This window comes from Bubalus bubalis, chromosome 8 (assembly GCF_019923935.1).
Source record: "Bubalus bubalis isolate 160015118507 breed Murrah chromosome 8, NDDB_SH_1, whole genome shotgun sequence".
NCBI lineage: Eukaryota > Metazoa > Chordata > Mammalia > Artiodactyla > Bovidae > Bubalus > Bubalus bubalis.
In genome coordinates this window covers 42156640-42178435 of record NC_059164.1, presented here as the reverse complement: position 1 = coordinate 42178435, position 21796 = coordinate 42156640, and the positions used below count along the sequence as shown (strand labels likewise).

The 21796-nt window shown below is 37.1% G+C and overlaps 1 protein-coding gene across 13 annotated transcripts in view; it reads right to left on the bottom strand.

Annotated features, from left to right (window-relative positions):
- MAGI2 (membrane associated guanylate kinase, WW and PDZ domain containing 2) overlaps nucleotides 1–21796 on the bottom strand; it is a 1452748-nt gene that overhangs the window by 644353 nt on the left and 786599 nt on the right. For all 13 annotated transcript variants that reach the window (XM_044947150.2, XM_025292002.3, XM_025292003.3 and 10 more), the window contains exon 3: nucleotides 6105–6224. In XM_044947150.2, coding sequence (XP_044803085.2) covers nucleotides 6105–6224 — 120 coding nt within the window. The remainder of the gene's footprint in view (nucleotides 1–6104; nucleotides 6225–21796) is intronic.

Sequence of the window (21796 nt, the reverse complement as noted above, 5' to 3'; positions counted from 1 at the left end):
ATCCCAGGGACGGGGGAGCCTGGTGGGCTGCCGTCTATGGGTTTGCACAGAGTCGGACACAACTGAAGCGACTTAGCAGCAGCTAATGCTAAAAGAAGTGGATGTGGACTTTAATTAGTGAAATTGAATGATTTTATGTAAAATTTATTGTATCTCACTCATCATAGGAGTGACTGGCTTATTTTTCTAGAAAATTATTCATCCTTAATACTTAAAATTTTATAGAGTGATATGTGATATATCAGGAAGAATAGCACTCATTTATGTACAAATGCTAGAAAAACTTGATTTTCAGAATCCTTGTAGTAAAACTGTTTGAGAAACTAGGTGTGCTGTTTAAAGGAAGAGGAACCAGAGATCATATTGCCAACATCTGCTGGATCACAGAGAAAGCAAGATAATTCCAGAAAAAATCTATTTCTGCTGCATTGACTACTCTAAAGTTTTTGACTGTGTGGATCACAACAAACTGTGGAAAATTCTTAAAGAGATGGAAATACCAGACCACCTTACCTGCCTCCTGAGAAACCTGTATACAGATCAAAAAGCAAAAGTTAGAACTGGACATTGAACAATAGACTGGTTCCAAATTGGGAAAGGAGTAGAGCAAGGCTGTATATTGTCACCATGCTTATTTAACTTCTTTGCAGAATATATCATGTAAAATGCTGGGCTGGTTGAAGCACAAGCTGGAATCAACATTGCCAGGGGAAATGGTTTTTCCAGTGGTCATGTATGGATGTGAGAGTTGGACTGTGAAGAAAGCTGAGCACCGAAGAATTGATGCTTTTGAACTGTGGTGTTGGAGAAGACTCTTGAGAGTCCCTTGGACTGCAAGGAGATCCAACCAGTCCATTCTAAGGGAGATTGGTCCTGGGTGTTCATTGGAAGGACTGATGCTAAAGCTGAAACTCCAGTACTTTGGCCACATCATGTGAAGAGTTGACTCATTGGAAAAGACTCTGATGCTGGGAGGGATTGGGGCAGGAGGAGAAAGGGACGACAGAGGATGAGATGGCTGGATGGCATCACTGATTCGATGGATGTGAGTTTGAGTGAACTCCAGGAGTTGGTGATGGACAGGGAGGCCTGGCATGCTGCAATTCATGGGGTTGCAAAGAGTTGGACACGACTGAGCCACTGAACTGAACTGAGGAGAAATATCAATAACCTCAGATATGCAGATGACATCACCCTAGTGGCAGAAACAAAAAAGGAACTAAAGAGCCTCTTGATGATGGTGAAAGAGAGTGAAAAAGCTGGCTTAAAACTTAACATTCAAAAAACTAAAGTCATGGCATCTGGTCCTGTTACTTCATGACAAGTAGATGGAGAGACAATGGAAACAGTGACAGACTTTATTTTCTTGGGCTCTGAAATCACTGTGGATGGAGACTGCAGTGATGAAATTGCATCAGGAGATGCTTGCTCCTTAGAAGAAAAGCTATGACAAACCTAGACAGCATATTAAAAAGTAGAGGCATCAATTTTCTGACAAAGGTCTGTATAATCAAAGCTATGGTTTTTCCAGTAGTCATGAACAGATATGCGGATTATACCACAAGGAAGGCTGAATGCTGCAGAATTGATGCTTTTGAGCTGTGGTGCTGGAGAAAATTCTTGAGAGTCCCTTGGACAATAAGGAGATCAAACCAGTTAATCCTGAAGGAAATGAACCCTGAATATTCACTGAAAGGACTGATGCTGAAGCCAAAGCTTCAATACTTTGATCACCTCATATGAAGAGCTGCCTCATAGGAAAAGTCCCTGATGCTGGGAAAGATTGAGGGTAGGAGAAGAGGGGGATGACAGAGGATGAGATGGTTGGATGACATCACTGACTCAATGGACATGAGTTTGGGCAGACTCTGGGAGATAATGAAGGACAGGGAAGCCTGGCACGTGGCAGTTCATGGTGTCACAAATAGACAGACACAACTGAGCAACTGAACAACAGCAAGTCCATATACCATGATTAGGAGAAACCACAGCGTTAAGGTGAAGGTGAGTGTCGTATTTTCACTATATTCTGTCAGATGCCCTAATAACTTGTGAGCTTGATTTGGTCCTCTTAAAAATGGAAGGAATCAAGCTTATGTCCATTTAAAGAAAAACTTTAAGACCAGTGGTTTCTTCAATAGATAGAAAAATAGCTTTGCTTCATTTTAAAAGCAGAACAGCAAAATACAATATTCAACGTTAGAACTGCTGCTCTGGAACATGATCATGGATAATCTCACTTGATAAATTAAATAAAATTATTGTCTAGGTGCAGCTCAAGTGACATGGGTTTAGTTAATGATGACATTCAGAATGCAGGCTGAGGCAGTGTGAGTGTCCAGTGAAACCATGAATGCAGCATTCCAAACACTGGAATTAAGTCAGGCAGGATTCATGGATTTAGATACCTGAGTAATTCAGCACTTTGGACAGTTCTCAAGGGCCATTGTTTCCTTCTGTAAAGTACATAACCTTTAAACTACCAAATGTACTTATTTAATTCTACCTGTCAGTATCTCATTTATACCCGCAGATGACCTTAATCCCCCCAAAATTGCCTGCATTCATCCACAGAACTCTGTGATTTATGTTTCACATGAAGCCTATATCTTCAGTCCTGATACGAAGGTTCATGGTGTTATCTCCTGTTACTTGAGGTTAAGTCAGGCTGAAACTAGGCCTTGTCATATTAATTTAATTTTCAACCTGACTGAATATGAAAAGATGAAGATGAGATCATCCAAATCATGGAAGAGTCTTTACCAACACCTGATGGTCCATTAGAGTCAAGTCCTCTGGGCCATTTACAGGCAAGGCCATTTGGCAGCTGTTGTATAACAAACTGAAAGAAGTTGCTCATACTAGATGGGGGGTTGGTGATGCAGAAAAAACTTTAAGAATCTGCTAAAATGCTGTCTCGTGCTATGTGGCCTAACTGTAGATGATGGTACAAGTATACTAAAGCTTTCCTTGCAGCCTCTGATAATAATAGAATTATTCCTCTGGAGCAAGAACTTTGAGCCAATATCTAAGAGGCAGAACTAAAATCTAGTTTCTAATCAAAGAACAGATTCTAGAATTTGTCAAATTAGACTTACTGACAACAAGACAAAAGTACATATGTACATATATCAGTCTTAAGACTCCCATATAGTTAACAGGTCTGAGCTGAGAGGAACTCAATTTCTTTCTAAGTTCTTTAGTGGATTCACAGATATCAGAAGTGAATTTTCTTGTCTGGCTGAGAGCTGTGAAGAGTAGGCATGAGAAGGCATGAGAATGGTCTAGCAAGAAGGAAGAAGAATAATGGCCCAAATAGTATGGAAGGGAGAACATATAACAGGGAAACTGGCATTTTGTTAAATAAAACTTACAAGAAAGTGATACAAGAAAGCTTGATAAATATAAAAGCCCTGAGGTCTGTCTTTATCTAGTTGAGTAGAACATGATTGCTACGCAGTATATTCTGAAAGAACCAACAGTAGAAAAGGCAGTCCCTAGGCTTCCATGATGGGTAACACATTAATAACACAGGTAACTCTGGTAGTTCTGAGTTCAGAGCTTGTGATTAATCCTGAAGGAATAGGAGTGATTTTTATTAGAATGCCAATTCCATTGATTTCTCAGCTGTAACTATAGGAAAATCTGAAGATTTTGAGATCTGAGAATGCTCCATTCATGTCCACCCAGATGATTATCAGTCAGTTCAGTTCAGTCGCTCAGTCTTGTCTGACTCTTTGCGACCCCATGAATCGCAGCACGCCAGGCCTCCCTGTCCATCACCAACTCTTGGAGTTCACTCAAACTCACGTCTATTGAGTCAGTGATGCCAAAGTCTATGCCCCAACCAGTAATGCGGAAGAAGCTGAACGGTTCTATGAAGGCCTGCAAGACCTTTTAGAACTAACACCCAAAAAAGATGTCCAGATGGTTATACGACCTAAGAAAAGAGATTCTTATTTATCCAAGTACACAATGTGTTTTTATAAATAATAGCCCTGATTCTCTGAAGTCATATGTGTAAATCAGCCTCATTATTCAAAAATCAGCTCTATGAACATGGGGGTGATTAACAATTTGGCAACAATTTAGACAACTTTTCTGTCAGTGCTAAAAAAATGTCTGAAGAAGATTCAGGACAATCCACTGTAAATCATAACAAAACTTAGTTATGTTTGTATGGTTTCAGAATATTTCCCTCAAAATTTAGCTGAAACCTAAAATTTAAGCTAGGCTTTAATTCTAAAATATTGATATTAAACTCCATGACATCTAGTTTATCATGAAAATACAGGAAGTTTAACATGAACATTTGATTTAATTTTTTACCTTCTATATAGTTAATACAATCCTTAACAAAAGAATAAGCCATATTTGTTAATCATACTACTCTTGGAATGATCTTGGTTGTTAAGGCATAGGTTCTTTGTTACATAAATACGGTAACTAAATACAAGATGTTATTATTGGCAGACACAGAAACTAATGAATGATGTTGCAAAGTCCACAGGAAAATATACTACAAAATTCATTGCTAATTTACTCTGACTTCTTTGATATCATTATTTTCTATGATTTATACAGGCATTTTTCATGTATACTTTAAGGCATCTTATATGATCAGCATAGCTTTTTATTTAACTGCTATGTATAAAATAGATAAGCAACAAGAATATATTGTATAGCATAGGGAATTGTACCCATCACCTTATAATAACTCTCAATGGAGTATAATCTATAAGAATATTGAATCATGCTGTATACCTGAAACTAATACTCTAAATCAACTATACTTAAATAAAAATAAATTATATAATATTTTCAATCAATCTTCACTATCATTCATTTTTGACAAGAAGAAACAACATTCAAATATAAATTCATTTTCTTTTCCTAGGTATTTTTGCTTATTTCCTATGAACATGGCAATAAGTAGCTTAATGTCTGAGCTATAACCTAGGCACATGTCTCAGCCTAAATTGCCATAGAAGTGTGAGGCAAAACAAGATTATAATACTTTGACAACTTAAAAATACTGAGTTCTTAAATAACTATAGTCCACTGGACATTTACAAGTAAATGAAGGAGGAAAAAGGTGAACAAACTGTTACAAACCCAGTTGCTCACTGTAGACCTCTGATATTTGATGGGTTAAGCAGCAATGCATATGAGTTTTGTTTTTAGTATCACACACTATTTATTATAGTTCAGTAAGACTAGATTCATCTTTGGACTTCATAGTACATATAAGCAAAGTTTACATATACAATACTGTGGTATAAGAATAAAAGTATTATTTTATACTATTTTCTAGTTCCAGTAAAATCTCACTGCTCAGACACAGATCTGTAATTTCATTAGACATCAACTATTACATGCCTGTAGATGTTAATTAAACATACACAAGGAATCATGTTGTTATTTATTCTTATTTTTCTATGCTGTCATTATCCTTTTACAGGTAAGACTACTGAGGTTCACAGACACTACCTGGGTTACTTAATGTTCACAGTGGGTATGGAGTAAAGCCAGGTTTGGAACTGAAGCAGATCCTGGCTTAGGTTACAGCACTTTTTCTACTAAAACGTACTTCCTACATTCAAGGTTTTAATTTCATTCATTCATGTCTGACACAGGCATGCAAGTAAACTTGTGGTAGAGCTTTGGAGTTTATCCACAATTCATATTTTTTCCTACACCATCATTTTCTATGAGAGGCCAGTGAAGGCAAGTGAAGTGAAGTAACTGGAGAAAACTGCACAGAAGTAGTTACAAGACTGTGGAACTCAAGCCCTGTGGTCCTTTGGATACTACCTAAAGATGAAGATACTTTAGCTGAAGATCACAATTTACCCTCTGGATATCTGTAACACAAGGTTACAGTGGGAATATACATATATATTTCTATTGGCATCTCAAGAGAAGAATTCACCCAGATATATTTTAAATTTTCTTTACAAAATACTCTTCTAAAGTGACCTCATAAAAGCTCTCAAACCAAAACAATAGCAATTTAGTAATGTGGTGTTCTAATGCATTCATTCAGTCGAAAGAGAAAAATGTGATACAACAAGAAATAAATTCAGCAGTAGAGCTGTGCTTACCTTCATAAGTCCCACTTTCTAGGAGAGCACCGCTTTTCTCCAATTCCATAAAATCTTCAACAGTGATGAAAATATAGTCCACTCCAGGGACCTCACCCTCCTTATGTGGCCTTGTGGTGCCTGAATAAGGAAAAAATTAAAACAAAAGAAAGACTCTAAGTGATTTGTTGCTGAATTTTAGAAATACCACCATACTTTTGAATATTCAATAACACTTGTTTGTACACCCTGTGAGTTGGCAGTTTGCATTTGTCCTTCTGTTTGTTTGGAAACAGAAAATAGCAGAGGGTTAAGATTAAAGGAAACATACAAAGCATTTTTCTTCAAGTTTATAAAGGGCTCATCGCCATGGAATGTGGCTGCATAGATTTTTCAGTGAAAAATGCAGACCATTGTGCCCTTTTAGAAGAGGTGGTTTGAATATTGGGCCAGGAGTCTGCTAGCTCAGGAATTTACATATCTCACTTCCATGAAAGGACCTCTATTGTTCTGTAGACTGCTTTGCTATGACATAAAATATAATGGAAAATAGAAATGTTATCAAAATGTCAATTTACTTTTATATTTTCATGATCTGCTGCTTTGAGGGGGGAAGGTGCTGTCATTTGTTAAAAATTATTTTGTACCAAATAATGGTTGATTTCAAGGATCAGAAAATCTTTATTATTACTTAGAATTAAATAACTAAATACTAATTAGAATTGAGAAATGAGTATAATTAAATCAGTATTATATTAGTAAGTCATTTTTCTTCCTTCATTCTTGCCTTTAATTCTAATTCAATTGGGAGGTGATACCCTCCCCAGGGGTCATTGCAAGGGTCCACCACTCTTGTTTCCTGTATATTGCCTATAGAGTAAACAGCCACAGGAACTCAATCCTATTGCTCAGTATAGCTCCGTTGGAGAAGTCAGGTTCCGAGATCTCTGTCCAGCTTGTGAGGTAAGAACCAAAAGTGAGACATATCAAGGCTGTGGATTTGTTTCCTGGAACTCTTCCTTCCCTGAGAAAGCTTTAAGCATTTTTCTTCCTTTTTCAATGCTACCTACATAAGACATTTTGCATAGTCTGATTGGAATTCCCATAAGGCATACATGCAAATAGTATGCACAAGTACAGAGAAGGGAAATATGTTAGGGGAAGCACACTGATTGAAACCGCCCACCCTGGCCAGGCACCGTAGTAACCATTTGCATGAGTTGTTTTATGACAGGCGATCCTGATAAGGAATACGGAACTAATAAGCCACCACCAACCGGAAGAGTTCGGGAAGGGTCTAAAGGAGACACCGCGTGTCCGTCCACTTCCCAGAATCCCTCTCGTTAGCATCCATCTTGGCTGAACAATGCGTGCACCACCAGGAAAGACTCTGAATTACAGTGATTGGCCAAAGACCACCGGAAACTAATCCCATCACCATAAAACCCGAGACTGCGAGCCACAGGGCAGAGCAGTTCTCCTGGGTTCCCTTACCCTACTGCTCTCCACCCGGGTGCCCTTTCCCAATAAAATCTCTTGCTTTGTCAGCACATGTGTCTCCTCGGAGAATTCATTTCCCTGTGTTAGACAAGAGCCCAGTTTCGGGCCCTGGAAGGGGTCCTCCTTCCTGCAACAAATATGTAAACAAAGTACTAGTACTTGCAGGCTTATTGACCTGTAAGCTACCGTCCACATTCTCTATATACTAGAAAAAGAATTAACACTTCAAACCCTTAAATTTATTTCACTCTCCAAAATTTTTACCAACTAGGCCATGCAATGGCCAATCAGTTCTTCCTTTAGTATATTAGGATCAAATCTGGATGACAAATGAGAGGCATAAACTAATGTCAGAATATACAATGTGTTGGAAAATTCATTTTGGGTAAAAAATGATTAATTTCCACTGGCAATATTTTTTAAAGGTTGAAGGCATTATGTTCTAAAATTAAATTTTTTAAAACCTTTTTTGAGGGTTGCAAAACAATTTTTCCTCATAATCATGTTTAATGACTTCCCCCTGAATTTATTTTAACTGTGCATTTTTTAATATTTTATAATATTCACTACTGCTTTTATGTTATAAAATACAAACCTCCCACACCTAGTATGCATAATGTTGTCAAATCAATGTTTCTGTGAGAACCTTAACTTTCAATATATTGACTTTTTATGTGCTTAACCCTTGTGAATTAAAAGCCCATTAACATGGTTTTTGGCAATCAATTTGTTTTTCTATTTATTTAGAACATACTCTAATCATTAAGAAAAATCACATAACAAAATTTCAATTTTCTTTCCTAGTTTATCTGCATGTTTCAGAAGCTACACACTTTGACTAATTAAATGCTTGCAGTGCAGTAATGTGCTGCTAGCAAAATGTAAGCATTGCCCACAAGCTTGAGGGCAATTTCCAGGGCTGCTGACTTGACTAGCATGAGTTCTAGTGAACATGTCTGGGGCTGTGCTTTTCTTGGAAGGACCATTAGTACTTCGGTTTACTGGTTGGTTTTCCATCTACACCTTGCACATCAGGCCAGTGTGACGGAGTTCTTGCCTCAGGGATTCTGCCTGTGACTGCATCATTGTCACCTGTTGTTGTTGACCTGCCTGATGCTGGCTGCCTATTAGGACTGGGGGCCCGCCCACTTCACTCTTCTTGATGAAGTTCTACAGTGCAATCTTAAATGCTGCAATTCCCATCTTTGGCATCAGTCTCCTACTCTTTACTCTCATTATGTTCTTCTAATTACAGCCTCCAGTCTCCTGATCTCTCTTAATTTTCCTGATGTTCCTTATATTTGACTTCACTTGCTTTTCTACCTACTAAGGGACTGGGGATCTGAAATGTCTTCTTTCCTTTAGTTCATCTTCAAAATTTCCCATAGCTTAATAAGCCTCCAAGTTCTCTATCAGCTATTTAATTCATAGACTACAACTGCTGTAGAAAACCATGAGCTTTCACCGACAAAGTACCCTACAGATTCAGGCTTTTTAATGTTAGTTTTTTTTTTTTCTTGACAAGTTTTTTGTTCATTCATTTTTATAATCTGAAGTATAATTGATTAATGAAGTTGTGCCAATCTCTGCTGTACAGCAAAGTTGACTCAGTTTTACACATATATACATTCTTTCTTTAAAATATTCTTTTTCATTATATTTTATCTCAGGAGATTGGATATAGTTCCCTGTGGTATGCATAAGGACTTTGTTGTTTATCTGTTCTAAATGTAATAGTTTGCATCTACCAACACCAAATTCCCAGCTCTTCCCTCTCTCCTCCCCCTTCTAATGTTAGCTTGATTCTACTGATGCATGGAAATCCTTTTAATAAGTATCTCCTTCCCTCTCTGACACCACCCCACCATTTTAAAATACACAAAGGCTTCGACTTTCAGCAGAAGACATTAGCTCATTCTCTTTCTGGTGATAAAGAGATATTCTGAATTAAAATTTCTTAAAGATTCCTAATGTCTACTTCCTTCATCTGCATGATTTTCATCCTTAATTCTAATCATCCATCCATCTTATCAAGACTAATCTCTTCTGTTTTCTCTCAAAGTCTAGTTTTTATGTTTTATCAAAGCTACACATATATTTTAAAGACTCTATACTTTTACAAGGTTATTCTACAAGTGTACAAGCTTTTATTTTTTAATGAAGACTTTTATCACCCTTCTCCAACACACTTTTCATTTTATCCAGACACTTTTAACTCTTTTAGCTGATTTCTGTTTTACCTCAATATCTTTGAATAATTAACTTACGATGGTTCTTGTTTTTATTTCAGTCACTATTGTGAAAGTGTCAGTTGCTCCATTGTGTCCAACTCTTTACAACCCCATGGACTGTAGCCTGCCAAGCTCCCCTGTCCATGGGATTCCCCAGGAAAGAATATTGGAGTAGTTTCCCATTCTCTTCTCCAGGGGATCTTCCTGACCAAGGGATCGAATCCAGGTCTCCCACATTGCAGACATTCTTTACCATATGTGTCACAGGAAACTACTGATTTCTTGGTAAAGCAAAAGAAGATTTTAGCTCTTTTTGCCCATATTTCTTCATATCACTTCCTCACATCACTTTCTCCTTTTTTCCTCCTCCCATTCTCCCAGTAGAACAAACTTGCATTAGATTACTATTCAACATTTACTATAATAATACTATGTAAATCTATTTCCAGCAGAACTATGTACTGTACTGATTAATTTTCCTTCCTTATATATTTTTACTCTAGATTGAATATTTCAATTTATATATTTTCACATATTGATCAATATTTTAATTAATTAATTCTCTTTTCCTTGGATAAACAAATCTCTCAGAATATACAAGACATTGTATATTTAACCAATTGAAGTTTAACCAATTGAAGACATTTCTCCTAGAGACTTCTGACCTGTTTGAATGTGGACTATGCTCATCTACTACACAGCAGTCATCCTGGGAACACCATTTGCCACCATCCTGGGGATTCACTTTGCCTCTTCCCTCTGTTTTATCCCCTTTTCCCCAGATCCTGTATCTCTTTTTGTAGTCCATTCCCTCATTTTGGCAGAGCACAAAGTCAGAAATCTTTCATCAAAAGTTGTATGGGAGCTACATTTTTTGAGACTTTGTATGTATGAAAATGTCTTTAGGCAACCCTCATGAGAGGCAAATTTGACTCAGTATTTCAGGAAAATAGCATAATGAAAGCATATTTCCATCTTGCTCCTCTTGTTAATGTCACCACCATTTTTCCAGTCATGCATGCCCTGAAACTTTCCCTAAGTGTCACATTTCAGGTATCTTTCACTCTCTTACTATATCTCCACACAGTTGGCAAATTCCATGCCCTATAACTCCACAGTGTCATCCTTCTATCCTGTACTATCTCTGCTTCAAAGACCTCCCTCCTGGACCAAACAACGTCCATGTCACTAGTGTGCTTGTCTCTCCCTTTCAGTTTATCACTGAACTACCTGATTAGCCATAGTAGAGGACGAAGTTAATCACAGCCTCTTCAAAGAGTTTACCTACCTAATCTGTAGTCAAGAAATTTGACTGAAAAAAGTAAAGAGAGGAAAATACTACAATTTAAAAACATTCAGAAAAAGCTCAGATTCTATCACTGACAATAAAGGCAGCTCTCATGGTATGGCAGGTTACAGAGTCTCTTTAGAGGGATTTGCCTTGATGGAACATGTGAGAGGACATAATACAGGAATTTTCCGCATCAGAAATATCTTCATTTCTGGCCTACCAAGTGTCAATCTCCTTTCATTTTAGCCCAAATTTTCCACGATTAGAATTACTCTTTGGCCTAGACAAGACAGAAAGTAACTTTAAAGCATATGCTATAGTAGATGGGAATGTGAGCCATGAAGTCAAACTGCCTGAGCTTGTTGATGCTCTACCATGTGCTATCAGTAATATCTTGAGGAAGGTTTTTCATCTCTATAAACTCTAGGAATAATAGTAGGAATAATACCAGTGGCATCTTTAAGTAGTTAGTTTGGAGAACAAATGAAATAATCCATATAAAGTACTTAATGTCTGAAAAATTCCAGGCATTCAGAAAAAATTATATGTTAAGTACTCTTGTCTGAAAGAACAGAGATGACATCAAGGATAGTTGCTTTTCCCCATGAATTCTTGCCACAAATTATTAACTGAGCACTTATGTGCCAAACACTATTCAGGATACCTGGTATATATCTTTGAGGAACACAGAATAGAAAAGAAACTTACATTCTAACAAGAAGAGACAGAGAATAAATACATAAAACATTTTTTTCTAAGTTATATAATATTCTATAAAAGGGTTAAATGACCATAAACCAAGGCATTGGCATCTATGGACTATTTAATGAGTAAATTACTGAGATTTTTAACCATTTGTTTAGACAATACAGAGCAAAACTTTGACTAGAAAGACTGTAAAGGAGCTGAAAGGAAGCAGAGACTTGCAATATGTGGGCTGCAAGCCCCAGAGGGGTGAATTGAGTTTGGCTAGGGACCTGTGGGGAAGAAGGCAATGGCAACCCATTCTAGTACTCTCGACTGGAAAATCCCAGGGACGGGGGAGCCTGGTGGGCTGCAGTCCATGCGGTCGCTAAGAGTCAGACACAACTGAGCGAATTCACTTTCATTTTTCTCTTTCATGCATTGGAGAAGGAAATGGCAACCCACTCCAGTGTTCTTGCCTGGAGAATCCCAGGGACAGGGGAGCCTCGTGGGCTGCCATCTATGGGGTCGCACAGAATCGGACACAACTGAAGTGACTTAGCAGCAGCAGCAGGGACTTGTGGGAGTCAGCAGAAGATCCACAAACAGCCTGACTATATTTTAAAAGGAATCACTAAAGTCTTAGAGAGAAACTTCACTTAGTGCATGTACTTGGTCTAGTTTATACACGGGTGTCCAATAGGTATTTTTGAAATTTCAAGGCTATTTTCGTAAGGTTGATAAGTATGACAGAGCATACTGGACTCTGATGACTGGTATATGTGCACACACATAGATAGACACACACACACACACACACACACACACAGACACATTACCCTTCATTTTTAAAGGCAGAAAGTGGAAGGATGGTGTGGCAAAAAAATTCTTAGAATTGAAATTCAGGATATCAGCTTTCTATTTGAATATTTTAGATATGTGGTTCTGGGTTAAAATATCATTTAGTTGATCATCAGTGTTCTTATTATTCAGTGAGGCAAATATTGGGTGTAAAAGGGTATTATAAAAATAAAAATATGAGCACTATGGCAACACAATTGCATTCCTCTTTAGTAATATTAATACACTAAGAAAATACAATTCTAACAAACTTGATTGATGGCATCTTATTTTAGAATTTTTATAATGGAAACTTCAAATGAATTAATTTCATTAATGCTAAAATTTCTTAAGAAAAAGTTCTTATGCCTAAGGACTCAGGTTGCCCCCTTCTACTGTCTGGGTGTACAATAAGTCAGTTCCTTTGATTACATGCTAAAATGTGGGATATAATGATTTAGTCACTATTTATGAGGATCCTCTGCCTTTTGTTAGACAGACACTTAAGGCCAATAAAGCCTGTTGATTAGATTGCAAGAAGTTTTCTACCCTTTGCTTAATCACTTGAAAAGTGTGAAAGTGCTCATAAAACTTGATTAGTGGATCATTTACTTTTACCCTCAGGCACAGGACCTTCAATAAGAATACTCACAAAAGAAGATTTTAGATCTATGTGTCTGGGGGGAAAAAAGGTATTAGTTGAGGTTAAATCAGTTGGTGCCAGAAGAAGAAAGCAATTGGCTGAAGAAAGAGAAAGCAATTGGTGATCTATGAACATCTTTCAGAAAGAAACACAATTCTAAAAATAAAGCAAATAATGTGAAATGTAATGAAAGGTTATACGAAGGTAATTTATAGTTAAAGGTAATTCATACCTAGAATGGAGAAATAGTTTAAGTTGAATTTCCTGCAGATACTTACCTTATTTTTATGCTGAAATAATTATAGCCACTTCCCTATCTTAGAAGATTATGAATAGAAAGATGATAGTGAAGCAACACTCAGCAGTAATAACAAGTAATCATGCAACATTAGGAACAGGGTGGAAGCTAGGGAGAATGAACAAGGAAATATAATAGATGATTCATCACATAGCTAAAGTTGAAGCTCACTTTCTTTTATTGCTCTTCTATATTTGGTTAGTACTTCCCTAAGTGGTATTTAGAAATGTCCAAAATAAATTTTATTATCCAAATTATAGTTTAAATACTCATTCTTTATTATGTCTTCCTAACCACTCTTCCAAAGGAAAAAAAAAATTAAAAGGAATAGAAATGGAGGAAATGTACTAAATTATGTCTTTGCTTTATCACCTATTGCTTTATTTCTTTAAAAAACAACTTACTGAATAATTGCTAAATTAAGTAGTGCATGGATCACATTTCCTTCCAGAGTTAATGAAAGGAAATAGTATTTGTGCTCAAAAGACATGTTCTGAAGAGGATGGATTTGCTCCCAAATGGCTAGCTTATTATTGATACACAGTGCAAGCAGATGAAAGCCACGTGCATTTTGTTACCATGGCAACTGGGGGTGCCAATGGATTTATTTTTTTAATTCTACTATTTAAATGAAGGAATGTTGCACCTTTGGCCTCAGTAAGAAAAGAACATGATGTTGGTGGTAAATGTAACTCTAAGGCACATTTCCCTTTAGCCTTAGAATATTTCCTAATTTTAGTAAATTGTTTAAGAAAGTCACTGGCTTACCAGAAAGTATTACTATCTTGATGATGGTCAGTCCAGTCATCTAATAAGATCTATTCTGATGAGCTGAAAGTTCCACAGTGCCCATTGCATTGCACACAGATGTGTGACTGTGTGAGAATCTGAAAAAGTGAATTCTTTTCTTGTGCATGTTTATGAATATATTTTCTCTTTTTCCCTGGTGTCTCTTAACTGCAAACTGGAGAAAATAAATCTTGACAGCTAGGGTGACTTCCTGTGGATTCAACCTTTAATTAATTTACTTTTAGATTCCTGAAGACACTTCTTTACTGTATCAGTTACTTACTAGCAAGTGTGAACACTCTCATGGATTTTTCTGTGTACTTCCAATAAAAACATTCAGGAGATTCGTTGACTGATAGCACTTACCAATTTTTACATAATCAGCCTAGGTCTTGGGTTCTTTACATTCATTTTCAATTATATAAAATCCAGAAGTGTGATTTTATACAGACATAGAGCTAAAGCAAGCAAATTAAACCATATAGTTTACTTGATTGGGCCATTGATTCCTATGTGATAGATTATAAAGAAATGTGAGATTTATAGATTTCACATCAACTAATAGAGTGGATTGGGTTAAGGTCAGAAAGGAAAACATACCTTCCAATTAATCACATATTAGGTATAAGATTTATTGCCTCCTCAATAAAACACTATGAATGTCCTATATAATATCAAAGTTGTGACAGCTCCATGCACAAAATACCAGTAGTAACTATGACTTATTTTCTTAACCGTATATTGCCCTAAACCTTGGGAATTACTTTAAAACTCTCTTATCCTCGGAAATAGGATACTATCTATTATTATTGAAAACTGCATTGACATATACTACTAGTAATGCTACATATCTTTCAGACACAGAGACATTTTTGAAGAAGAAAGCTCTCCTTGAATATCTCTGGATATAAAGGTTTAGACTAATGTCCCATGTGGAACCAATTACTGTTTTACGTTTTAACAGTTTGCACTGAGGCAGCTTCACACCCAAATGGATGGTTTCTAACATGCAGGATGCATCAGAATGACAAGGAGGCTTGTTAAACACAGATTGTTGGGTGTCACATCTGCAGTTTGTGATGCAGTGAGTCTTGGGTTGGGCCTGAGAACTAGTATTTCTAAAAAGTTCCCAGGTGATGGTGATGCTTCTAGTCCAGGGACAGTAAATTGAGAACCACTGCTCTAACCTCACTCATATCTCAGGAAACCCGAACTAAAAGCTGTGTTAAGTTTCATTGTTAATTTAGCCACAACAGCTCAAAAAGCAAGTGGTTCATAATTTGTCATCAGTTTTAGAGTAATCTTCTGCCTGCAATGTGGGAGACCTGGGTTCGATCCCTGGGTTGGGAAGTTCCCCTGGGGAAGGAAATGGCAACCCACTCCAGTATCCTTGCCTGGAGAATCCCATGGACAGAGCAGCCTGATAGGCTACAGTCCACGGGGTCACAAAGAGTTGGACATGACTGAGCGACTTCACTTACTTTAGAGTAATCTATAGCTGCATACTGGATTCAGAGAAAACAATTCATTTGTCATTTGTGGTGTACAGGTGAATGGAGTTGCAAGAAGTACACTGGAAAATCAAAGCACTCTCTTATGCTATTGCATATCGCTTTTTCACAGTTCTCTTAGGAGTTAATCAAATTTGGGGGGAAAATCAACACACCTCCATTTATGCTTTCTTATAAATAACTTTCATTACTACTTGAAATAATTAAACTATCTTGGTCCTACATGTACAACAATATGGCTTAAATTCTGAAAAACATAGGAGGCTTGTATATGGCTCACTAGGAGTGAATAAGGCAAGAAAAACAAGTATCTGATGCAAAAAATCTCCTGTATTATGAAAAAAAAAACTATGGTGAATGAAATAAGAAGACATAAATGAAAAAAGTGTGAATCTCCAACAACCAAGAAAATGTAACATCTGATGTTATCTGTGCCAAGGTACTGGATGCACTAAATGAAAAATTATAGCTTGTCTACAACTATACTAAACAGACTAAATCAGGGGATGGGCAGCTACATTGTGGAATTAGTATCCATAAGGCTCTCTACTGGAACAAATTATTTAGAAGACGTATTCATGGCACAGTGGTAAAGAATCCAGTTGCCAGTGCAGAAGATATAGGAGATACAGGTTCAATCCCTGGGTCAGGAAGATCCCCTGGAGTAGGAAATGGCAACCCACTCCAGTATTATAACCTGGAAAATTTCATGAACAGAGGAGCTTGGCGGACGGGCTATATCCATGGCCTCGCAAATAATTGGACACGACTGAGCACACACACATGTATGCATGTACATGACCCACCAAGTCTTTCATCACTTCTATGACTCTATTTACAGAATTATGTCCCTGCTCTAAACACCAGAGAAGATGTGAGTCAGAGATAAAAAAATGTCATCTAAAAGTCAAAGTTTATTATATTGATCTTTATCAGTTGAACTCAAAGCCCATGACACTAAGTAAGAAAGACAGGCAACATTTGCAGGTTATCATTTTTAAAGTTGATGCATGCATGTACATTTTTAATTTTAAGGCTTCTACACTAAATGATCATACTTGATTACTGACAGTAACAAGACATTGTTGACGGCACACACACTGAGGAAGACCTGGGGCAAAATGAATGATTTCCTAATTGCACAGCATTTGAGTCATTACAGCTTTGATAACAAAGAATTAGAAAACTAATCCTTAACCATTCCTTCACAACAAAGTTCGTCTCTTCTACCCAAGAGATTGTTGAGGAATCTTTAGCTGCACAAATTACTTTCTTCAGCAAAATTCTGCCTTTACCTCAGTCACATTCACAGTCTAGATACAGAGACATGACTAAATAAAATGACTCATCCAAGGAAAATCAGATTCCTAGATAACTTGTTCTTGGCTGTTTGATCCACTCTTGCAATATATAATAATCCTAATTCCAGGATAAAGGAACACTGTACCTTCACTGATAAATCAGGGTAGCAAACCATAATCTTAAGAGTCTTAAGTTATTAAGTTCCTGATTTTTTAAGAGAATAGAAGATGTTACCAATTAATTCCATTTTGAAATTTTATTTTAATTTTCTAATATTTAATGTAGATATAGTCTATATCTGGTATTCTATAGGATTAATAAAAATACATTTTGATTACCTAATTTATGATTTAATAGATAATGTTTCAAAATTACATACTGGGCTAAAGGAAAGAGCTATAGTGACTTTTTATAGAAACAGTATATATTTAGCTTGAAGCTTTTAGACTCTTCTCATATAAGTTAATTTGGGCCAGAACTAAACTACAGAGATATTACCAGCCCTCTGAGCAATACACAGACACTCTACTCTTTGACCTTTATTGCATATAAGGTTTAGTGGATCATAACTTTATCATTTTACCTCTATTAGAATCTTACAATGACATTAACTTTTAGTATCACCATATGGCTCTATAGCATTCTATATTCTAAAATGTCCAAGGTAGATCATAGAATACAAAGTCTATAGACTACCAGAAAATCCAGATGGAGGTAAGAAGACATTTAACTAATCAGGAATTTTGAAATACTGACAGGTTTGTCAGATTATATGGTGCAAATCATATAGCTGAATGATCATTTTTTATTTATTGAGGTTCTCAAGTATACACCAGAGAAGGCAATGGCACCCCACTCCAGTACTCTTGCCTGGAAAATCCCATGGACAGAGGAGCCTGGTAGGCTGCAGTCCATGGGGTCACTAAGAGTCGGACATGACTGAGCGACTTCACTTTGACTTTTCACTTTCATGCACTGGAGAAGGAATGGCAACCCACTCCAGTGTTTTTGCCTTGAGAGTCCCAAGGATGGGGGAGCCTGATGGGCTGCCGTCTATGGGGTTGCACAGAGTCGGACATGACTGAAGCAACTTAGCATAGCGTAGCATCAAGTATACACATGTCAAATAATTATGGAAGGAAGAAAAAAAGAAGGATGAGTCAGTCATGAAATGCTGAGCCATATGGCCCATCTCCTCTTTAAGAAACCAAGGAAGAACGATTTGACTTGATCAAATGAAATAATTGGCATTTGAAAAAACACACACACACACACACACACACACACACTACCTTGCCTTTTTTTTTTTTTTTTAAGCTAACAAACAATTTTATGCCTCTGAAGGTTAAACAAAAAAAGGGATGGCCGGAAGACGCAGAATACTATTTCTGTCTTTCTAAGACCTAAATGTTAGACATGCAACCATCAGCAACCTAGCCTTGACCTATGTGATCCTTTAGGTTTGAAGGACAGTAGGACTCAGTTTCTATGCAATTATCATAAGTTCCCAGACCCTCTAGCCTTCTTTCCAGGTAACTATGTGCACTTCTTTATTGCACAGCAAATTAAGAGTGATACAAGTTAGAGGAATGTATACAATGAGCTGTCAAATATTCATTTGTGACCTTTGTTGGAAATACTTATATAAAAATATCAGAATAAAATCACATGGTAACAAATATATTTGGCTTTATAGATTCTCAAATCAGTGTTTCTGCGATTTGCAATTATCATGAGAGATTAAGAGAAGTTTTACAAATCAAAATATACAAAATAAAATTTTAAGGACATTTCAAAAGAATGCTAATTAAGGTACTCCTGCACAAGATATTGAATTAAATAGTGAATTATCAAAATAAATATTAGTTTCTTTGGAGAGAATATATGTAATTTTAGATAAATCCTTATTTACTGTATCAAGAACACAAAACACAAGGTTATCTGCCAGATCAACTGAGACAAAGTACAAAAGGAGATGAGAACACCATCAACGCAACTGTTGACTCAGAAACCTCCCCAGAGAAGTGTGAGTGGTTGGGGAGTTAACATCTGATAGGTTGACAGTCCTCTGGCTTTCAAACCCAAAGTATTAAGGACTGTCCCCTAGAAGAAGGATTAAAAAGTCTTGTAGTTAAAAAAAAAACTAGAAAGGCAAAGGCTGGCCAAACTGGACTGTAGGGCATTAATGAATCCATATTAAAATCAACATTCTTTGTAAGTTTAAGAAAAGCTAAGCATTCTGTACCTCCCCAAACAGTTACACTTCAATGGTTCCTTTGGAAGGTGTGTGTGTGTGTCTGCGTGTGGGTGCTCAGTTGTGCCTGACTCTTTGTCACGAGGCTCCTCTGTCCATGGAATTTTCCAGGCAAGGATACTGGTGTGGGGTGTCATTTCCTACTCCAAGGGATCTTCTCAGCCCAGAGATTAAGCCCACACTTCTCTCACCTCCTGCATTGGCAGGCAGATTTTTTAACATTACATCACCTGGGAAGATCTCCTTTGGAATAAGTATTGCTAAACATTTTCTAAAAGGGTCAAACAGCAATTAGCTAGGCATTGCCAGCCATAACTCATAGTGCTATCTGTTAAACTCTATCACTGAAAGTGCAAGCAGTCACAGATAATGCATAAAGGAATGAGTGTGGCTGTTTTCCAATAAATCTTTATTTACAAGACAATAGGCTGGATTTGACCTGCAAGTAGTGGCCTGTCCATCTCTGCATCACGTCTTTTGCCCTTTGTGTCTTGATGCTCTTTTCTCCTCAGTCTGTACTTGTAAACCAAAAGAAAGAAAAAGCAAAGTTGCTTAGTCATGTTCTACTCTTTGTGACCCCATGGACTGTGGCTTGCCAGGCTCCTCTGTCCACGGAATTTTCCAGGCAAGAATACTGGAATGGGTGGCCATGTCCTTCTCTAGGGGATCTTCCCAACCCAGGGATCAAACCCAGGTCTCCCACATTGCAGGCAGACTATCACCTGAGCCACCAGAGAATCTGCAACTCAAATGCTGGAATTTGGGTACACCACCTTGATATAGAGAAAAAATATGACCGTTTGTGACAGTGTGACCCGTGTTAAGTGTAACATTTTACATATATGTTCATTATCTCTTTGAAAATTCCTTAAAACATAACTAGGTAGGTTTCTAACACACAGAAACAAAAAAGGGAGTAAAATCTATGAGAAAGACAATAGAAATCTGTCCCCCAAGAAGCCAAACTGCCCTTAAGGAATACTTGAACTAATTTCAACACATAACCGCAAGGAGAGTTATATGATTTGTGACACCACACCAAGTGTAGAAACACACCTGTTCCTATAAGTAAAGCAGTGAGCAAGCTTCTCCATGCCCTAGAGATAGTACTGAGGGTGTTGCATCTTTATGTGGTAAATAATGATATCTTGTTGACCTTGTTACCATGGGGTATAACTTCATTAACAATGCTTCTAACAGCCTATGGAATTTAGTAGACATTTAATATAGGGAAGAAGTATTGAGCCTCTACGTGCTTCTGAACTTCAAAAGTAAATTTTATCATGTTATATCTATAATGACCCATATGTATGCTACATATCTACCATGGGAATCAAGTTACACGTGATTTGTAGGAGAAACTGACAGTCACATTCACATTTTATATGTGCTAAGAAATTGATTATTTTCTGATATCTCATGCTCATGCTCAGTCACACTTCAGTTGTGTCTGCTCTGTGCAACCCCAAGGACTGTAGCCCACCAGGCTCCTCTGACCATGGGATTTTCCAAGCAAGAACACTGGAGTGGGTATTTTCTAATATAAATATCAACAATCACATGATGAATTGTATCTGAAGAATATACAGATGCCTACAAACTGTATGTTTAAGACTGTATCTTAAAACTAGCATAATACATGAAAATAAGACAAAGAAAAAGAGAATTATATTAGGCTAAGCAATTTAAGATATTTGATTATTCATTGCATTAAAGCAAAATATTAAAATAATTAGAGGGCTTTCTCTTGCTGAGACAATCTGCTAATAATATATTCAGTAATACAGTTTTGAAATTTTTTTAAACAAATTTATCATTTGTCCAAAGACATATGGGATGTTTGTGAATGGATGTTTATCTACTAGAAAAAAGAAAAAGATATGACTGATGAATATAGCAAAGGAAGGAATTTTAGGGGAAGTTTCTTTGTGTAAATAATAATATTAATAAGTACTAATATTTATTGAGCTCTAACTTTGTGTCAAGGGCTTCTCCGGTGGCATAGTTGTGAAGAATCTTCCTGCCAATGCACGAAACACAAGGGATGCAGTTTCAATCCCTGGGTAGGGAAGATCCTCTGGAGTAGGAAATGGCAACCTGCTCCAGCAATCTTGCCGGGAAAAATTCCATGGACAGAAGATCATGGAGAGCTACAGTCCACGGGATCGTAAAGAGGTGGGTACGACTGAGTGATTGAGCACACACACAACCTTGTGTGAAGCACTGTACTATGCACTTTGCATGAGTTAGCTCTTTTACTTCTCTTAACAACGTAAGGTGGATAGCATTTGATCTATTTTACAGCCTGAGTAACTTGTTCAAGTCACAGGACTGGTAAGTGGCAGAGTCAGGATTTAAACCAGTCAGACT